Here is a 21,716-nt window from a genome sequence, read left to right as displayed (position 1 = left end):
TTCAAGAGTATCTTAAAATTCTGGCCTGTCTAATCTACTATTAAACACTGACTTAAGGATAAGAGTATTATTGGAAGATAATAAAAAAAAAAAACAGACATAGGATGTTCTCTAGTTTCCTAATAGAGTGTGCCAAGAGATTCCTGGAAATGCTTTTGGACCTGGGAATTAGCAAAGCTCATTTAAGGTTGAATGAGGAGAAATCCAATATATCTTCAGAACCAGAGAGTTCTGCTGACATAACTACACTGACCTTTTTTTTTTTTTTTTTTTTAATAGAAAAAGGAAATGAAGTGAGAATTAGCAGTAGTGGCTATCTACTGTGGTGGTTCATCATCAGAAACTTAGATTGAGCTGCTTTAATTATGTAAATGTATCTGTGGATAAGTGTCAATAAACTTCCATCCAAATAAATCAAAATTCTGCTTCTCTTAGCATATTCTATTTTAATTAAAATCCTGATCACAGTTAGTAACCGTAGTTATATAGTTGACAAAATAATCACTAAAGGGTGTAAATCATCTAGATACTTGTCTAACATAGAGGACATGATAATTAGTCCATCTGATAATAGAAGTTTCACATATGTCATAAGATGAAGATAACGTGTTTTTCATTTTTCACTATTCCAGATAGGTACCAATATGAAGAGTATGCTAATTTTATTAAGGTCCCACAAACTCAATGTTACCTGACTTAAGGTATTTTCTCGCTAAAGAAATAAGAGCATAAATATATTTTTCTTAAGTATCTTAATTTAAAATGTTCTACTGTGGAAAAGCCATCTTTCTGTGATACTCTCTGCCTCTCTCTCTCTCTCTCTCCCCTTCTCTCTCTCTCACACACCTATATGCACACACACACTCCACATTCACAAAGGCATATAATTCCAACAAAACCAGGTAAAATATTCACCCAACCACTGAGTAACAGCCATTGGACCAACCTTATAAAGCAGTGGCAATTTTCCTAATTTCAGGAGTGCGATCTGATTTGTTACATTTTTTATTTTCCTAATCCTTTTTAAATCATCTGCCATTCCATAACTCACATCGATGACTTCAGCCTAAAAGAGGAGAAAAAAACAAAGAAAAATAAAGCCTCAGAGGAAGATGTATAGCAAATTGTCCATTTAGTATAACAAAATTATTCATAATAATTTGAAATGTTCAATATAGAATTAATTCTGTCTCTTATCCTGTCCCAATTACTATAAACATGACCTTTCTCTTTCCATCAAGGTACAACAATTCTTCTGGGCACCTGAGAAAATGTGAGTCATTTTTGCTTTGTTCTCTCTCTTCTAAAAAATGACAAACACAGTTCATTCTTCTAACAGACATTTGGAATATTCTACATTCATGTTTCTGGAATATGAGCCATTTTACAAAACACTGAAAGGTTAATTTCCTTAAGGTCCAACAGCAACTATATAATTCTCAGGCCTGAAAGAAAATTCAAATGTTTTCCATTGCTATCCAAATTAAATGCAGCATCCTCACTTGCATGGTCATCCTGAACAGCTGCTCATGATGCTCTGTTCAAGACTGTGCCATAGCCAGCTGTGAATGACAAATTCTTGAGTCATGAAGAATATAACCTGTTCAACCACATGTGCCAGTCTAGCAACCCAGGCCCCAGATGATCATTTCTGTCACATTTTGCACTACTCACCTGGAGCTACATTTGACCTCAATGTTACTCATTTTTATAAGTCCTCTTGTATTAATGCCAAAAAGAAAAAAATCTCATACCTTTCTGGAGATTCCAATAAAAACCTTCTCATGTAGTGAACCCTTCCCTTCTCCTTAAAAAGCACTGAACTGCAAATTCATATATTCCTATGAGCCAATATGATTTATTTTAGCTTTACTTTCTGTAATATCTATTTATTATTAAAACAATAGTTGTCATGCTTTCCAAGGATTATATTATAACATAAATCTGCTATTTCAAATTATAGCATATATCCACAGAGAGGCTGATTAAAAAAAAAAAAAAAACAGTTAGTTGTGGCAAATCATGAAAAAAATAAAGATGGAGAATCCAGATCTCGCGCTTTCCATCCTTCTTGATTGAAACTAATGCACTTCAACAAGTTTTATATGTAATACTTCCATAAAAGATTCATCTGAAGAAAGAGCATTGTTTCTCTAGGAACATATGAATACCTCTAAGAGATTGGTAAATCTGCTAGAGAAAATATTTCTAGGCATGAAATATTTCTTTAGTCATCACATTCATCTGTATCTGTAAAAACTCTATGAATACATTAACGTCCATTTCAAATGTCACCTACCTGATGAATTTTATTTATCTGTTGCCCAAATATGACCTCTCTCTACTTTGGCTCCCAGAGTAATCTGTTTTTGCCTCTCTTAAGGCCCTCACTAGACATGTCTGCCAATTTCAGTTTCCAATACAGGGAAATTCCGTGGTGAAGAGCCCATTACATACCCATGCTCACCCAGGTGTCCAGCATATGCTATGGACTCAGTAGGTGTTGAATCAAAATGATTACAGCTCATAAAATATCTCTAAAAAGTTAAGCGGCACTTTCAAATGGATTTGCCAGGGAAATGTAATTGTTAAAAACACTTCTGTCAGAATGATTTTTCATTATAATTTTATTCCTATTAAAAATGATTAAATCAGTGCCTTTAATACATTTTTTAGTTTGCTGATACCATTACCATATAAATAACTGTTGATATATGATTTTAAAAGTCTGATTAAGTAAATGATTACAAAATATTAATGATTACATTGCAAAAGTGAGAAAAATTTCTATTTTTCATTTCATTTCTAAGCTACCTACTAATTATTTGTGATTCACTGACAGTGTCTTATAATAAGGCTATTACTCAATTGATTATGTAAAAGAACTTTTTTTATATGTAGTAGAGTTTATGGAAAACCTTACTTGTTTTGGGGGATATAGATCAGATTGTGTATACAGGCATACATCAGAGATATTGCAAGTTCAGTTCCATACTACCACAATAAAGCAAATATTGCAATAAAGTGAATCACACAAATTTTGCAGTTTTCCAATACATATAATAGTTATGTTCACACTATATTGTAATCTATTAAGTGTGCAATAGCATTGTGTCTAAAACAAAATATCATACCTTAATTTAAAAATACTTTATTGATCTGAGCTTTCAGTACATTTTTATATTTTTGCTAGTGAAATGTCTTGCCTCAATGTTGGTGGCTGCTAACTGATCGGGGTCACAGTTGCTAAAGGTTAGGGTGGCTTTGGTAATTTCTTAAAAGAAGACAACAGTGAAGTTTGCCACATCGACTGACTCTTCCTTTCATAAAATATTTCTCCGTATCTCTCATGACATGGTGTTTGATAGCATTTTACCCAAAGTAGAACTTCTTTAAAATTGGAGTCAATTATCTCAAAAACCCTACTGCTGTGTTAATGAACTCAGTTTATGTAGTATTCTAAAGCCTTTATTGTCATTTCAACAATGTTCCTGTGAATTGGAAAGATAGAGTCTAGAAGTAGATTCCACCTCAAGAAACCACTTCCTTTGTTCATCCATAAGAAATAACTCTTCATCCGTTCAAGTTTCATCATGACATTGCAACAATTTAGTCACATCTTCAGGTTCAACTTCAAATTCTAGTTTTATTGCAATTTCCACCACCTCTGTAGTTACCTCCTTAAAATTTTGAACCCCTCAAACTCATCCATAAGGAATAAAACCAATTTCTTTCAAACTCCCGTTAATGCTGATACTTTGACCTGCTCTCATGAATCACAAATGTGGCTAATGGCATTTAGAATGGTGAATCCTTTCCAAAAAGTTTTCCATATACTTTCTCAGAGTTATCAGTGGAATCACTATCTGGGGAAGCTACATCTTCTAGATATATTTCTTAAATAATAAGACTTGAACATTGAAATTACTCCATAATCTAAGGGCTGCAGAATGGATGTTGTGTTAGTGGCTTTGAAAACAACATTAACTTCCTGTACATCACCATCAGAGCTCTTGGGTGACCAGGTACATTGTCAAAGAGCAATAATATTTTGAAAGGAATCTTTTTTTCTGAGCAGTAGGTCTCCACAGTGAGTTTGAATATTATTATTCAGTATTCCATGTATAAACATATTTGCTGTTATCTGGTCTTCGTTATTCCATTTCTAAAGCACAGCATGGTAGACTTAGCGTAATTTTTAAGGGCCCGAGCATTTTTAGAATGTTAAATGAGCACTGGCTTCAACTTCAAGTCACCAGCAGCATTAGATCCTAACAAGGGTCAGCCTCACATTTGGAGCTTGGAAGCCTGGCCTAGATATGTTCTCACTAGCTATGAATGTATTAGATGACATCTTCATCCAACCTAAGGCTGTTTTGTCTACATGGAAAATCTGTTGTTTAGTGTAGCTACTTTCATTAGTACCTTAACTAGGTCTTACAGATAACTCACTGTGGCTTCTATATTAGAACTTGCTGATTCACCCTGCACTTTTATGTCATGGAGATGACTTATTTTCTTTTCTTTTTTTTTTTTTAAACACTATTCTTTTTTTTCTTTTTTTAATTATTATTATACTTTAAGTTCTAGGGTACATGTACATAACGTGCAGGTTTGTTGCATATGTATACTTGTGCCATGTTGGTGTGCTGCACCCATCAACTCGTCAGCACCCATCAACTCGTCAGCACCCATCAACTCGTCATTTACATCAGGTATAACTCCCAGTGCAATCCCTCCCCCCTCCCCCCTCCCCATGATAGGCCCCTGTGTGTGATGTTCCCCTTCCCGAGTCCAAGTGATCTCATTGTTCAGTTCCCACCTATGAGTGAGAACATGCGGTGTTTGGTTTTCTGTTCTTGTGATAGTTTGCTAAGAATGATGGTTTCCAGCTGCATCCATGTCCCCACAAAGGACACAAACTCATCCTTTTTTGGCTGCATACTATTCCATGGTGTATATGTGCCACATTTTCTTAATCCAGTCTGTCACTGATGGACATTTGGGTTGATTCCAAGTCTTTGCTATTGTGAATAGTGCCGCAAAAAACATACGTGTGCATGTGTCTTTATAGCAGCATGGTTTATAATCCTTTGGGTATATACCCAGTAATGGGATGGCTGGGTCATATGGTACATCTAGTTCTAGATCCTTGAGGAATCGCCATACTGTTTTCCATAATGGTTGAACTAGTTTACAATCCCACCAACAGTGTAAAAGTATTCCTATTTCTCCACATCCTCTCCAGCACCTGTTGTTTCCTGACTTTTTAATGATCGCCATTCTAACTGGTGTGAGATGGTATCTCATTGTGGCTTTGATTTGCATTTCTCTGATGGCAAGTGATGATGAGCATTTTTTCATGTGTCGTTGGCTATATGAATGTCTTCTTTTGAGAAATGTCTGTTCATATCCTTTGCCCACTTTTTGATGGGGTTGTTTGTTTTTTTCTTGTGAATTTGTTTGAGTTCTTTGTAGGTTCTGGATATTAGCCCTTTGTCAGATGAGTAGATTGCAAAAAGTTTCTCCCATTCTGTAGGTTGCCTGTGCACTCTGATGGTAGTTTCTTTTGCTGTGCAGAAGCTCTTTAGTTTAATGAGATCCCATTTGTCAATTTTGGCTTTTGCTGCCGTTGCTTTTGGTGTTTTAGACATGAAGTCTTTGCCCATGCCTATGTCCTGAATGGTACTACCTAGGTTTTCCTCTAGGATTTGTATGGTATTAGGTCTAACATTTAAGTCTCTAATCCATCTTGAATTAATTTTCATATAAGGAGTAAGGAAAGGATCCAGTTTCAGCTTTCTACTTATGGCTAGCCAATTTTCCCAGCACCATTTATTAAATAGGGAATCCTTTCCCCATTTCTTGTTTCTCTCAGGTTTGTCAAAGATCAGATGGCTGTAGATGTGTGGTATTATTTCTGAGGACTCTGTTCTGTTCCATTGGTCTGTATCTCTGTTTTGGTACCAGTACCATGCTGTTTTGGTTACCGTAGCCTTGTAGTATAGTTTGAAGTCAGGTAGCGTGATGCCTCCAGCTTTGTTCTTTTGGCTTAGGATTGTCTTGGAGATGCGGGCTCTTTTTTGGTTCCATATGAACTTTAAAGCAGTTTTTTCCAATTCTGTGAAGAAACTCATTGGTAGCTTGATGGGGATGGCATTGAATCTATAAATTACCTTGGGCAGTATGGCCATTTTCACGATATTGATTCTTCCTATCCATGAACATGGTATGTTCTTCCATTTGTTTGTGTCCTCTTTGATTTCACTGAGCAGTGGTTTGTAGTTCTCCTTGAAGAGGTCCTTTGCATCCCTTGTAAGTTGGATTCCTAGGTATTTTATTCTCTTTGAAGCAATTGTGAATGGAAGTTCATTCCTGATTTGACTCTCTGTTTGTCTGTTACTGGTGTATAAGAATGCTTGTGATTTTTGCACATTAATTTTGTATCCTGAGACTTTGCTGAAGTTGCTTATCAGCTTAAGGAGATTTTGGGCTGAGACAATGGGGTTTTCTAAATATACAATCATGTCATCTGCAAACAGGGACAATTTGACTTCTTCTTTTCCTAACTGAATACCCTTGATTTCTTTCTCTTGCCTGATTGCCCTAGCCAGAACTTCCAACACTATGTTGAATAGGAGTGGTGAGAGAGGGCATCCCTGTCTTGTGCCAGTTTTCAAATGGAATTTTTCCAGTTTTTGCCCATTCAGTATGATATTGGCTGTGGGTTTGTCATAAATAGCTCTTATTAATTTGAGGTACGTTCCTTCAATACCGAATTTATTGAGTGTTTTTAGCATGAAAGGCTGTTGAATTTTGTCAAAAGCCTTTTCTGCATCTATTGAGATAATCATGTGGTTCTTGTCTTTGGTTCTGTTTATATGCTGGATTATGTTTATTGATTTGCGAATGTTGAACCAGCCTTGCATCCCAGGGATGAAACCCACTTGATCATGGTGGATAAGCTTTTGGATGTGCTGCTGAATCCGGTTTGCCAGTATTTTATTGAGGATTTTTGCATCGATGTTCATCAGGCATATTGGTCTAAAATTCTCTTTTTTTGTTGTGTCTCTGCCAAGCTTTGGTATCAGGATGATGTTGGCCTCATAAAATGAGTTACGGAGGATTCCCTCTTTTTCTATTGATTGGAATAGTTTCAGAAGGAATGGTACCAACTCCTCCTTGTACCTCTGGTAGAATTCAGCTGTGAAACCATCTGGTCCCGGACTTTTTTTGGTTGGTAGACTATTAATTATTGCCTCAATTTCAGAGCCTGCTATTGGTCTATTCAGGGATTCAACTTCTTCCTGGTTTGGTCTTGGAAGAGTGTAAGTGTCCAGGAAATTATCCATTTCTTCTAGATTTTCCAGTTTATTTGCGTAGAGGTGTTTATAGTATTCTCTGATGGTAGTTTGTATTTCTGTGGGGTCGGTGGTGATATCCCCTTTATCATTTTTTATTGCGTCTATTTGTTTCTTCTCTCTTTTCTTCTTTATTAGTCTTGCTTGTGGTCTGTCAATTTTGTTGATCTTTTCAAAAAACCAACTCCTGGATTCATTGATTTTTTGGAGGGTTTTTTGTGTCTCTATCTCCTTCAGTTCTGCTGTGATCTTAGTTTTTTCTTGCCTTCTGCTAGCTTTTGAATGTGTTTGCTCTTGCTTCTCTAGTTCTTTTAATTGTGATGTTAGAGTGTCAATTTTAGATCTTTCCTGCTTTCTCTTGTGGGCATTTAGTGCTATAAATTTCCCCCTACACACTGCTTTAAATGTGTCCCAGAGATTCTTGTATGTTGTATCTTTGTTCTCATTGGTTTCAAAGAACATCTTTATTTCTGCCTTCATTTCGTTATGTACCCAGTAGTCATTCAGGAGCAGGTTGTTCAGTTTCCATGTAGTTGAGTGGTTTTGATTGAGTTTCTTAGTCCTGAGTTCTAGTTTGATTGCACTATGGTCTGAGAGACAGTTTGTTATAATTTCTGTTCTTGTACATTTGCTGAGGAGTGCTTTACTTCCAATTATGTGGTCAATTTTGGAGTAAGTGCGATGTGGTGCTGAGAAGATTGTATATTCTGTTGATTTGGGGTGGAGAATTCTATAGATGTCTATTATGTCTGCTTGCTGCAGGGATGAGTTCAATTCCTGGATATCCTTGTTAACTTTCTATCTCGTTGATCTGTCTAATGTTGAGAGTGGAGTGTTGAAGTCTCCCATTATTATTGTATGGGAGTCTAAGTCTCTTTGTAAGTCTCTAAGGACTTGCTTTATGAATCTGGGTGCTCCTGTATTGGGTGCATATATATTTAGGATAGTTAGCTCTTCCTGTTGAATTGATCCCTTTACCATTATGTAATGGCCTTCTTTGTCTCTTTTGATCTTTGATGTTTTAAAGTCTGTTTCATCAGCGACTAGTATTGCAACCCCTGCTTTTTTTTGTTCTCCATTTGCTTGGTAAATCTTCCTCCATCCCTTTATTTTGAGCCTATGTATGTCTCTGCATGTGAGATGGTTCTCCTGAATACAGCAGACTGATGGGTCTTGACTGTTTATCCAGTTTGCCAGTCTGTGTCTTTTAATTGGAGCATTTAGTCCATTTACATTTAAGGTTAAGATTGTTATGTGTGAACTTGATCCTGCCATTATGACATTAACTGGTTATTTTGCTCGTTAGTTGATGCAGTTTCTTCCTAGCCTCAATGGTCTTTACATTTTGGCATGTTTTTGCAATGGCTGGTACCTGTTGTTCCTTTCCATGTTTAGTGCTTCCTTCAGGGTCTCTTGTAAGGCAGGCCTAGTGGTGACAAAATCTCTAAGCATTTGCTTATCTGTAAAGGATTTTATTTCTCCTTCACTTATGAAACTTAGTTTGGCTGGATATGAAATTCTGGGTTTAAAATTCTTTTCTGTAAGAATGTTGAATATTGGCCCCCACTCTCTTCTGGCTTGTAGAGTTTCTGCTGAGAGATCTGCTGTTAGTCTGATGGGCTTCCCTTTGTGGGTAACCTGACCTTTCTGGCTGCCCTTAAGATTTTTTCCTTCATTTCAACTTTGGTGAATCTGGCAATTATGTGTCTTGGAGTTGCTCTTCTCGAGGAGTATCTTTTTGGCGTTCTCTGTATTTCCTGGATTTGAATATTGGCCTGCCCTACTAGGTTGGGGAAGTTCTCCTGGATGATATCCTGAAGAGTGTTTTCCAACTTGGTTACATTTTCCCCCTCCCTTTCAGGCACCCCAATCAGATGTAGATTTGGTCTTTTTACATAATCCCATACTTCTTGCAGGCTTTGTTCATTTCTTTTTCTTCTTCTTTCCTTTGGTTTCTCTTCGTCCTTCATTTCATGCATTTGATCCTCAATCGCTGACACTCTTTCTTCCAGTTGATTGAGTCGGTTACTGAAGCTTGTGCATTTGTCACGTATTTCTCGTGTCATGGTCTTCATCTCTTTCGTTTCGTTTATGACCTTCTCTGCATTAATTACTCTAGCTATCAATTCTTCCACTTTGTTTTCAAGATTTTTAGTTTCTTTGTGCTGGATACGTAATTCCTCCTTTAGCTCTGAGAAGTTGGAGGGACTGAAGCCTTCTTCTCTCATCTCGTCAAAGTCATTCTCCGTCCAGCTTTGATCCGTTGCTTGCGATGAGCTGTGCTCCTTTGCTGGGGGAGATGCGCTCTTATTTTTTGAATTTCCAGCTTTTCTGCCCTGCTTTTCCCCCATCTTTGTGGTTTTATCTGCCTCTGGTCTTTGATGATGGTGATGTACTGATGGGGTTTTGGTGTAGGTGTCCTTCCTGTTTGATAGTTTTCCTTCTAACAGTCAGGACCCTCAGCTGTAGGTCTGTTGGAGATTGCTTGAGGTCCACTCCAGACGCTGTTTGCCTGGGTATCAGCAGCAGAGGCTGCAGAAGATAGAATATTGCTGAACAGCGAGTGTACCTGTCTGATTTTTGCTTTGGAAGCTTCCTCTCAGGGGTGTACTCCACCCTGTGAGGTGTGAGGTGTCAGACAGCTCCTAGTGGGGGATGTCTCCCAGTTAGGCTACTCAGGGGTCAGGGACCCACTTGAGCAGGCAGTCTGTCTGTTCTCAGATCTCAACCTCCATGTTGGGAGATCCACTGCTTTCTTCAAAGCTGTCAGACAGAGTCGTTTGTGTCTGCAGAGGTTTCTGCTGCTTTTGTTGTTGTTTACTGTGCCCTGTCCCCAGAGGTGGAGTCTACAGAGACAGGCAGGTTTCCTTGAGCTGCTGTGAGCTCCACCCAGTTCGAGCTTCCCAGCGGCTTTGTTTACCTACTTAAGCCTCAGCAATGGCGGGCGCCCCTCACCCCGCCTCGCTGCTGCCTTGCCGGTAGATTGGTAGATTGCAGACTGCTGTTCTGGCAATGAGGGACGCTCCGTGGGCGTGGGACCCTCCCGGCCAGGTGTGGGATATAATCTCCTGGTGTGCTCGTTTGCTTAAAGCGCAGTATTGGGGTGAGAGTTACCCGATTTTCCAGGTGTTGTGTGTCTCAGTTCCCCTGGCTAGGAAAAGGGATTCCCTTTCCCCTTGCACTTCCCAGGTGAGGCGATGCCTCGCCCTGCTTCAGCTCTCGCTGATCGGGCTGCAGCAGCTGACCAGCACCGACTGTCCGGCACTCCCTAGTGAGATGAACCCAGTACCTCAGTTGAAAATGCAGAAATCACCGGTCTTCTGTGTCGCTCGCGCTGGGAGTTGGAGACTGGAGCTGTTCCTATTTGGCCATCTTGACAACTCTGATGACTTCTTTTCTTAAACCTCATGAATCGACGTCTGTTTGCTTCAAACTTTTCTTCTGCAGTTTCCTCATCCCTTGCAGCTTTCACACAACTGAAAAGAGTTAGGGCTTCCTGTGGCTTAGGCTTTGGATAAAGAAAGTGTTGTGGTTTGTTTGATCTTCTATTCTGATCACTCAGATTTTCTCCATATCAGCAATAGGACTGTTTTGCTCTCTAATTATTCATGTGTTAACTGGAGTAGCATTTTTAATTGCCTCCAAGAACTTTTCCTTAGCATTCACAACTTAGCTGTTTGACACAAAGGACCCAGCTTGTGACCTATCTTGGCTTTTGACCTGCCTTGCTTATTAAGCTTAATCATTTCTTTTTATTGAAAGTGAGAGACATGTAACTCTTCTTTTCACTTAGAGTTCATTGTAGGATTCTTAATTGGTTGCATTTCAATATTGTTTTGTTTCAGGGAATAGGGAGGCCCAGGAGAGGGAGGGAGATGGCAAATGGTTGGTGGATACAGCAGTGAGAACACACATAAATAATACTGATCGAATCAGTTTGCTTATATGGGTACATTTCTTGATGTCTCAAAATAATAATAATGGACAATGGTAACATCACAGATCACTTAATACAGATAACCCTAGCACATATAACCATAATGAAAAAGATTGGAATATTGCAGGAATTAGCAAAAAGTGAAATAGAGATGTGAGCTGAGCACAGGTGCTGAAAAAATGGCACCAGTAGACTTGCTAAATGCAGGGTTGCCATGACCTTCAATTTGTTGAAAACACAGTATCTGTGAAGCACCCTAAAGTGAAGCACAATAAATCCAGATATGCCTGTATAACAGAAAGGTATGACAGTTACGAAAATACCAATTCTTCAAAAGACATTAACATTATTGGAACATATCAATAGGCTGAGTCAACAATTTTAATTAAATAGCTCTTCAACTCATCTTCTCTAAATAGTACATGTTAATAAATCAAAGTGTTTTAGCATGTAAGAGGATTTTAGGTTTTCCCACATAAAAATATTTCTCAATACAGACAACATTATATCAATTTATATTGGCTTATGCATTAAAAATCAATAATTGGCCGGGCACGGTGGCTCAAGCCTGTAATCCCAGCACTTTGGGAGGCCGAGACGGGCGGATCACGAGGTCAGGAGATCGAGACTATCCTGGCTAATACGGTGAAACCCCGTCTCTACTAAAAAAAAATACAAAAAAACTAGCCGGGCGAGGTGGCGGGCGCCTGTAGTCCCAGCTACTCCGGAGGCTGACGCAGGAGAATGGCGTGAACCCGGGAGGCAGAGCTTGCAGTGAGCTGAGATCCGGCCACTGCACTCCAGCCTGGGCGACAGAGCGAGACTCCGTCTCAAAAAAAAAAAAAAAAAAAAAAAAAAAAATCAATAATTACAGAAGTCTCAATGTTTTGATGGATTTGCAGGCAATAATAAAAATGTATCCATTGCCTTCAAAGCAAACCTTAAAACTAGATCCTTTTTGAAAGTCTTTTCTATTTACTTTCAAGCAAACTGAACATCACAGCTGTAAGAAAACACATTGAATTTTTCTGAGGCCCAAATCAATATACAATGATATGATAAAATGCCAAGTCATTTTTTCCCCATATTCTTGATGCTACAATGAACCTCTTCTTTCTTCATTTATTCTGTCACACTAGAAAACTGCTCACTCAAGTAATTGGGGGTACTATGTTAACTTATGACCAAACACCAATGATTAAGACACATCTTACTAGTCTCTGTGGGAAATGTCAAATGAGCAGAAATCCAGTTACTTAAGTTATCCATTCTGCTTGTACCACAGTTTTTCTAATGAGGACTTCCTTGGTACATAAGAGAGAATAGTTGAGAGGTGCAACTTAGTTCTTGTTTTAAAATTTTATTTTTTACCAGAGAGTAATATTTAAAAGTCTACATGTTAATTTTTAATTCTGATTCTATACTCATTTTTTTAACTAAGAACAAGGAACTAAACACAACAGCAAAAATTGAAAAGGAAATAAAATATCTTATTCTATGTTAAAAAAGGAATCAAAGTTTTGGGATGACAACAAAGAGTGGTGGGCCACATACACAGAGCTGTGACAAAGATTTCCACACTTTAAAAAGTTAATTTTTAAAAGTTGCATTCTATATATCAGTGCTTCTATGGTTTTTGAGTGCCATAGATCACAAACATTTTAAAATAAAAACCATAGAAATCTCATTTCCCTCATCTGGCTCCTCTGTAAACCAAATCAGATAGGTTGCCCTCTTCTTTTTATGGGTGCCATAAAGTGTTAAATACATCATTTAGACAGAGATGTTGTTTATCAACGGCATGCTAACAGGGATCCTATGTTTTAATGAAGAATTGTACTATTACACTATTACACAGATCAAGCTTCAGACTTGTAAAAAAGATGTTGTAACTAAGAAAAAGAAAACATTTAGTGAGCTCCTATTATGTGCTAGGAACATTGCACATAATATCCTATTTTCTTCAGATAGCAATCTTACATTGTCACCATTTTATAGATAAGGAAAATGATGCTCAGAGAGGTGAAAGAAGCTGTCCAACTTATATGACTAGAATTCAAGGATGGCACAAGATTGTTTCGAGTCACCTTCCAGAAGGTCTTTTCATTGGAAAGGACAATGGGCATTTGGTGGCCACTAGAGAAAGACACTGTTGAGGGCACCACTGAGTTAAACACAGCAAATCAACTAGTTGAGTAATGACTATTGTTCAAATTTCAGATTCCATGTCCCATTTAAGAACTATCAAACCCAAATCTCTGAGAATTGGCTGTCATAACAAAATACCATAGACTATATGGCTTAAACAACACAAATTTATTTTCTGAGTTATGGAGGCTACGAATTCAAGATCAAGGTGCTAGCCAATTAGGTTTCTGGCAATAGCTCTCTTACTGGCTTGTGAACAATCAGCTTCTCACAATGTCCTCACATGGCAAACACACCACACACACACACACACACACACACAGAGAAAAAGTGAGCGAAAGAGAGAGAGCAAACCCTCTGGTATCTATTCTCATAAGAATACTAACTTTTTTTTTTTTTTTTAGACCGAGTTTTGCTCTTGTTGCCCAGGCCGGAGTGCAGTGGCACGATCTCGACTCAGGCAACCTCCGCCTCCTGGGCTCCAGCGATTCTCCTGCCTCAGTCTTCCTGAGCAGCTGGGATTACAGGCATGCGCCACCACACTCAGTTAATTTTGTATTTTTAGTAGAGACGGATTTCTCCATGTTGGTCAGGCTGGTTTCAAACTTCTGACCTCAGATGATCTGCCCGCCTCAGCCTCCCAAAGTGCTGGGATTACAAGTGTGAGCCACCGCTCCCCGCAATAAAACCAATCTTATCAAATCAGGACTCAACCCTTGTGACCTCATTTAACCTTAAATACCTTCTTGTAGGGGCTGTCCTCAAATATAGTCACACTGGAGGGTCTGGGATCAATGGATGAATTTTGGGAAAGAAGACACAAGTCAATCCATAGAGGGGCCCTAGAATATATATTACTTAGTTACCCTAAAGTTCTCACTCAGCTCAAAATAAGACTTTTATACTGGGAGGAACAAAGCTACTTAGAAGCTAATAAAAAATAACTTCCAACACAATGATTTTTGTTTCCAGAGAGTATTCTATATACATTGAGATATATGTGACCTATGTGAGAGAGAAATATTATAAGTAATTTAAATGAAAAATAAAAATATCTATCATCAGTGATAGAGAATAAATGCAAATATTAAGTTTATACCTTTTTAAAAAAACAGGTAGAGTAAAATGATTCAAAGATATTTTGTGTCAAATTATTTAATATGGCAAAGGGAATAAAATCATGCATTTCTATTTCACATTAATTTCTTCTAATATAGATAATCTTCTATTATTTTAAATATCAAACTTTTCACAAATGAAAGATTTAATCTTCTATTAGAATTTTAGTTTACAAAAAAATACTTTTTCAGGTAATAAATAAAATTTGGGAGAAAATAGAGTATAATGCCAAGAAACAAAAAATGTCTACCTTATCAATAAAGAAAAACAATAAACAAATGAAAACTTTACAAACTGATCAAGCTTAACTTGCGCATATAGGCATACAAAAAATAAACAGGAATAGCTATTTCCAAACTCAATAATTAACTAATTCCTATTCAGTTGTACTCCCTAAATGTCAATAATCACACTAGATAGAAACAAACATTGAATCTAGACCAAAATTAGTGATATCACAAAGGTAATTCGGATAGAACTATATAAATCTGTTTGATACAATGGTTCTACACACCTTATGTCAGATAGCTATATTATTCATTGAAAATGAGATATCTATACTGTTTGGTAATAACAAAACAACTAGGCTTCCGGTGGACTATGATTGCAGTTGATTAGAAAAATATCATATAATAATACTGTATGGATATATATTTGAATACATATTTATGTACAGATGTGGGATATGCAGATAAAGACACATAGGGACACCTTCATATATTCACACAGTGGCCACAGCAATATTTCTGTTCTGAGCACCAAGAACAGTTATTGGCACATGATAGGAACTAAATAAAATAAGTGAATGAATGAATGAATGAATATGGGCATATATCCAAACAGAGAAGTTAATGCCGAAAAAGAAGAACCATAAATCACTTAATGGAGACAGAGAGAGAGAGAGAGAGAGAGAGAGAGAGAGAGAGAGATTTGTATTTGGAGCTTAGAGTGAGACAAGATGTGTTGAAATTAGCTAGGGACTCCCTAGAAGATGGTGCAAGACAAAAAATAATAAATCAATACATAAACTTTTTTTCAGTTATTGAGAGATCCAGAACCACCACCACCAAAAACAAATATTTTTATTGAGTACATTCTATATACCCAGCACTGTTACAGGTATTATGTATTCATTATTATCTTTAATCATGACAACAATTCAAAGAGAAGAGATAAGTTACTGGAATCATCCCCCCTTTTTACAAATGAAGAAATCAAGGCAAGGAGATGGTAAGTAACATTTTCACAGTCACAGAGCTACTAAATAGTACAACAGTAATTCAAAGATAGACAGCCTGACTCTATAATCCGGACTCATCCCCATATAATTTGTCATCACATCGTTACCGATTCTTTGCCAAAGAGAAAGCAGGTATACTAGAGAAGGCAGTAGAAGGTAAATGGAAAGGCAGGGGCCCTTTTGAGGATTAAGCAGATGGTGCAGAGCTGATTCAATAAAAACTTAGCAGTCTAACCTTGGGTTAGTAAATGAACTTTTCTGGATCTCAGTGTCCTCATTAGTGAAATGAAGGTTTTGAGATACAACAGTGAATTAGGTCATTGGGACCCAATATGGATGATAATGAAAGTCAAAATTCTTGCATGGCCTATTGTGCCCTACATAATCCTCTCTTCATACTGCGCTATGACTTAATCTCTTTTACCAGGGCTGGCCTTAGAGGTTTGTGACCTGTGCAGTTGCACAAAGGTTGTGCTTTAAAAGGCTCCCTGCTTGGTTTAATGCTTTGCTGTCATTATCTTGAAATTCTTAATAATTTCTGAACAAGGCATTCTGCATTTTTATCCTACATTGAGTCTACAAATTATGTAGCTGGTCCTGCCTATTACTCTCCACTTTCTCCCTTACACAACTACAACAACTAGCTGGAGTTCTATATGTCCCATAGGGTCTTGGCTTTAGCTGTTTCTTTTTGTTAGAAATACACCCTCTTTTCTGGATTCATTTGACTCATTATTTTGCCATTTTCAGGTCTTCTTTCAAATTTCAGCTATTATGGCAACTATAACCACCCTGTTCAATACTACAATCACCCCACTCCTAAACAGCACTATCAATTTGCTTTACTCTACTTTTATTTTTAGCTAGCATGCTTCAATGTCTAACTATAACTAAATAATTAGCTAAATACATTTATTTATGTATTTTATATATATGTGTGTGTGTGTGTGTACACACACATAATTTGCTTCTTTATTATGTTGATTGTCTCTTCCTTATACAATGTTTACATTTCACTAGGGCTATGATCTTTCTTCTCCTCACTGATTTATCCCAAGCACTTAAAACAGCGTGAAGTCGATAGTAAATAAACACCAGTTAAATGATTAATAGCTTTAACAGTTTACATAAGGACAAAACATTGTGTCCAAAAGAAACCTAATGTCTAACACATTACATGGTCAAAGCAAAGCAAAATTATTTATGTAATTACCAGGTAGGGAATTCCACACCCCAAAGTTCATACTCCGCATCCCCTGTGACTCTTGAGACCACAAGACTTCTGGCAAAGGCAACACAATCACTTTTACATTCATTCCAATAGAATTAAAAATGTGAGACTCTCAGGATAGTCATATCTTTTCTCTTGCTTTCTCCTAATATTATCAATAGTAAAGATTTTTAAACACATCACAAAGTAGGCTAGATGTTTGCTTCAGGAGTACTAGATTTTGGAAAATTGCATTCCTATCTATATAGGAATGGAAAAACCACTCTGAGCAGAAGCAACAGAAGAGTAACTAAAAGAAAAGCAGAATTATCATTTCCGACAATCAGCTAAACACAATAAATAAAACCGCAATTAAAATTAACTAAGTCAGGAAAATGTCCCCGGTGCAGTCCCTCTGTGGGTGGCTGGGGTTCCACACTGGGGAACATTCCAGTGCCATGTTTCTTCTCCACCTTGAGGCAGCAAAAATTATTCATGCGTATGAAATGATTAATGCATTGAAGTCTTTCAGACTTGACATTTTCAACCAAATCAATCATTCTGAGCCTTTCTAGTTCTCTAAGATAGACTCACAATGTACAAAATGTTTGAAAAGCCTGCTTTGACTAAAACAGTAATTTTCTACTCAAGTTCAGAAATGATAAACCCAAGCATTTCTGATAATGACAAAGTACAATACTATCACAAGTATTGCTCACCTAAAAACAAGTTTCTGCTTTAGAAATTGCCTACTATCATATGTAATCTAGCTTTGAATTTACTTCAATTAAAGTGCTTATGTTTATTAAAAACTTGTAACATCACCATGATCATCCATGTTTACTTCTTTCTTTCTAAAAATCATTAGAAACTTAGTATTGATAAAGATTTCAAAATTCAAAGATTATTAGAATTATGTTAGTACTTCTGTTTCGAGTTCACTCAATGGCTTTCCATCATGGTCATTATCATGAAGACCACAATGTATTGAAGCATGAAAACCAACACTGCCTTCCCCCACTCCTGTGGCAGACATAACTAAGCAATCAGCATCTTTTTAAGCTCCTTCTCAAAATAGTGTTCCAGTTAATCAAGACCAATTAGACAAGGATTGGCACAAGAGGAGAGATATTTAAAATATTTAGTAACTAGTATAGCACAAGTTCTAGTCAGTTAAAATGGACCTCCAATCAATTAGAAGGGACACTAGCTAGTGGACTAGACTGGTGCATTCCTGCTGAATTCAGAATTAAGCATAACACACACAATCAATTTTGCTGTCTTTGTTGTAAAGAACCAGATAAAAGGGTGACTTCACAATTTTATCACTTCTTCTTTACTGCAATATGTACACTTGCTGAAAAAATATACTTGCTACAGTGATACACGAAATGCAGTGCTTGGGGCACAGTGGCTATGTTTCAATAGCACAAATATCAAAGATAAGCCAGAGTTGCTACTTGCCTTGGCATACATTAGTTGTTTAATACATTTGCAAAATGTCTTCAGTTTTACAATCTAACATATAATGTACATCCAAAGGACAAAAAAAGTTAAAATTATTGTAATAGAAATTTGGCTAAAGTGAAACAGTTTTGTCAGGATTTCATTTCCATATTTTACATGTATAGTCTCCAAAGTCAACAGAAAAAAATAATGCAAATTTAATCTAATATTTCAGGCTAGAGTAAAAAATTGTAGATTGTCAGAAAGAAAGGCAAAACTTTAAACATTTTCCAGAATTTAATAAATAGTACCTTAGAGATTATATAGCTGTTCTTTTGTATTATTTGGTCAGCATTTAAAAATACAACATAATTGGCCATAGCATCTTTCCTTTAGCTATTTATATTACACAGAGTTATTTTAAAAGCAAAAATATATCTTTTAAAAAAGAGATTATGAAAAAATATGTAGAGAAGCAGAAGAAAAAACAGGAGAAAACAATTAGGGAAGTCCAAGAAAGAGGGTATTAAAGAGATAATTATTTCATTTTCTGGTAATATGTGATACACTGTATTCCGGTTTCTGAAGATAGGGAGGCAATGAGTTACAAAAGGTCCCTTTCCTATTGATTACTTTCTCCTGCTGAGAGGTCAACAACAACAACAAAAAGTAAACAAACACATCAACAGTTCAGAAAACTTTCAATGGTGACATGCCCCAAAGACAGTAAAATAGAGGTATTGTAATAGAGGGTGATGAGTAATTAGGGGAAGTCAGGGAAGACATTGCTAAGAAGTTCACATCCAAATGATGAGAAGCCATACACAGACCTGGGGAATAACTTTTTAGACAGCGGTAAGTACATAGTCCTTGAAGGAATGAGGAACTGTACCAAATGAAACAGAGGCATCACACATGCTGAGGAGTAAAACATGACTAGTAAATGTTGAAATAAAAAGTTATGCATTTTTACAGGGATGGGATTGGATAAGGATAAAATTTCAGAAAATCTATCAAAGAACGAAAGAACAACAGTTGGGTGGTAAATCTGAGCTAACGTGCAGCTCAACAAGGTGACAGTATCTTGGTTGGTTGCTCAACATTTACCAAAAAGAAGACTTAGTGTTCATAGACTAAAACTGTTTGATCCCATTTGGTTGACAAATCCTAGAAATGAAAAAAGAGGTATAGAGAAAGTAAATCTAGACTAGTCTTTCTCAACATGAGAATGAATAAAATAAATGAGTGTAAAGGAGGTTAGCTTTACTCCATGTATGTTACCATGAAAGTCCCTAATAAATGATCATGGGAGCTTCTGCAACTTTATCAGTTTTCCCATGGTTAACATATTTATTGTGTTTTCCTGAAGCAAACTAGGAATAAAACTATCATAAGACACAAAATAAATAATCAACAACCATGCTAGCTGATTGTTCCAGAGATAAGGGGTCCTAGAATGAAATTGTGAAAGTCAATCATCTCTCCTATGGTATGGGTGGAGGGCAAGGGAGAGACATGGTTGCTGCGTTGAAAGTTCAGGCAGAAGGCTTGTGAGCCAGTCAGTCCCAATAGCTTGAGGAGCAGGATGGAAGGTCAATAGCTATTTTGCAAAATGTTCCAAGAGCCAGAAGTATCCCAAGAAGGTTTGTATTTCAAAATAACTTGAGATAAGTTTTAAAGATAACTTCCCTCTTGATTTTCCATTAGTTCTGTCGAGAAGGTAACTTTATCTTCCCATTTCAGACCTTGAGAAATCTGAAAGAAATTCCCTGCCTCTTTAAATATTATGATTACATTTTGAGTGGCTTCTACGGCCCTAGATGAAAGAGGTAGGGGACCTGAAGTGGGCACTGAGCACACTCTCACTTTCTACCCCATGGCAGTGTTCTTGGTTCTGTCCATTCCACCCTAATATTATGACCATGCTGTAATTGGCAATCCAGTCCATTGCTTCTGGTTGAATGCTGGGCAGCTGTATGCTAGGAAAATGGTTCTTGGGGTGAAAAAAAAAAGTCCTGATGTGTAGCGTTTGCAAATTTCTATGTTTTAAAGATTTTCACCATAATTTATTTCAAACGACCAACAGGGCATTGTTTCCTGAGGAACTGTGCGGGGAGATCATGAGAATAGGGAAAGATGCAAAAAGTCAACTAACCAGCTGAAATAATCTGGTTTGTGCTGGTGCGCACGGTGTGTGTGTGTGTGTGTGTGTGTGTGTGTGTGTGTGTCCTTCTAAAGCAGTAGAACAAAACACTAGTAGACGTTTTGGCAGGTGGTTGAAAACAGAAAACAGTTATGCATTAGAGAGAGGGGTTAAAGCTTGTGCTTAGTTAGGCCTTGGTCCAAGGAGAAGTCTCCATAAAAGCAGATAATAGCAAGAAAGAGATAAGTGCAAAAGGTGGTTCATAGGAAACTCCAGCTATTAGAAAATTGAGTATAGAATGTGTGTGTGTGTGTGTGTGTGTGTGTGTGTGTGTGTGTGTGTGTGTATGTGTGTGTGTGTTGTGGAAAGGATTAAAGCATACAGAACTGTTATGGCATGATATAAAAAGAAAAGAAAAGAAATACTTAACCATTCATGTCCCCGTGCTAGACATTTTACTAAGTAGATTGAATCAATTGTTCCAGTCTATCTACAGAACATTAATATTCGGTAGATATTTTTATAGATGAGGAAACTGGAGATTAGATATGTAAATAACTTGCTAGTTTTTAGAGCAGCATCAAGCCAAGCAATTTTAAATGCCAGTTTCTCTTATTATATTGCCAGCTGCATGCAGCAGTGTCCAAAGCTTTCTTATTTACCACTGGGTCCCCTGAGATTAATGTAAAAAAGGTATGATGTATTTGCTGAAAGTTGAATGTTTCTTGTTATATTAGTGAGACCCCGCTGGCTATATTCTACATTAGGCAGTTAATCTTTTAGTATCAGATTAAAGTATAAGGAATAACAAATTAATAATCATGGGGCACTTTATTTAATAGATGATACTCAACTTATTAAGGTAAGTGTATTGAAGGAGTTGCAAATTCTTTCAAGAAAATTCTTCCTGGAGACTATGAAACTAATATGACAGCATTTTCCTGGATTAATGTGTTAAAACACTGCATAAACTTAAGAACCAACTTTTCCACAGATCTCTCTAGTTCTGAAAAGACTGAATTTGCAGCATCTGCTGAAATGAGGTAAGTCTTATTTGAAACAAAATACTTAAATACAGGCATTTTACATAAATTAAAACATACATCTGATAA

The 21,716-nt window shown here is 37.0% G+C and overlaps 1 protein-coding gene across 10 annotated transcripts in view; it reads right to left on the bottom strand.

Moving 5' to 3' along the window:
* Positions 1-21,716, bottom strand: part of LOC105489997 (N-acetylated alpha-linked acidic dipeptidase like 2) — a 1,462,458-nt gene that overhangs the window by 570,961 nt on the left and 869,781 nt on the right. For all 10 annotated transcript variants that reach the window (XM_071091264.1, XM_071091263.1, XM_071091268.1 and 7 more), the window contains one exon: positions 947-1,066. In XM_071091264.1, the coding sequence (XP_070947365.1) occupies positions 947-1,066 (120 nt within the window). The remainder of the gene's footprint in view (positions 1-946; positions 1,067-21,716) is intronic.

Source organism: Macaca nemestrina, chromosome 2 (assembly GCF_043159975.1).
Source record: "Macaca nemestrina isolate mMacNem1 chromosome 2, mMacNem.hap1, whole genome shotgun sequence".
Classification (NCBI taxonomy): Eukaryota; Metazoa; Chordata; class Mammalia; order Primates; family Cercopithecidae; genus Macaca; species Macaca nemestrina.
The sequence above is the reverse complement of the archived record's forward strand: the minus strand, read 5'-3'. Positions and strand labels throughout refer to the sequence as shown.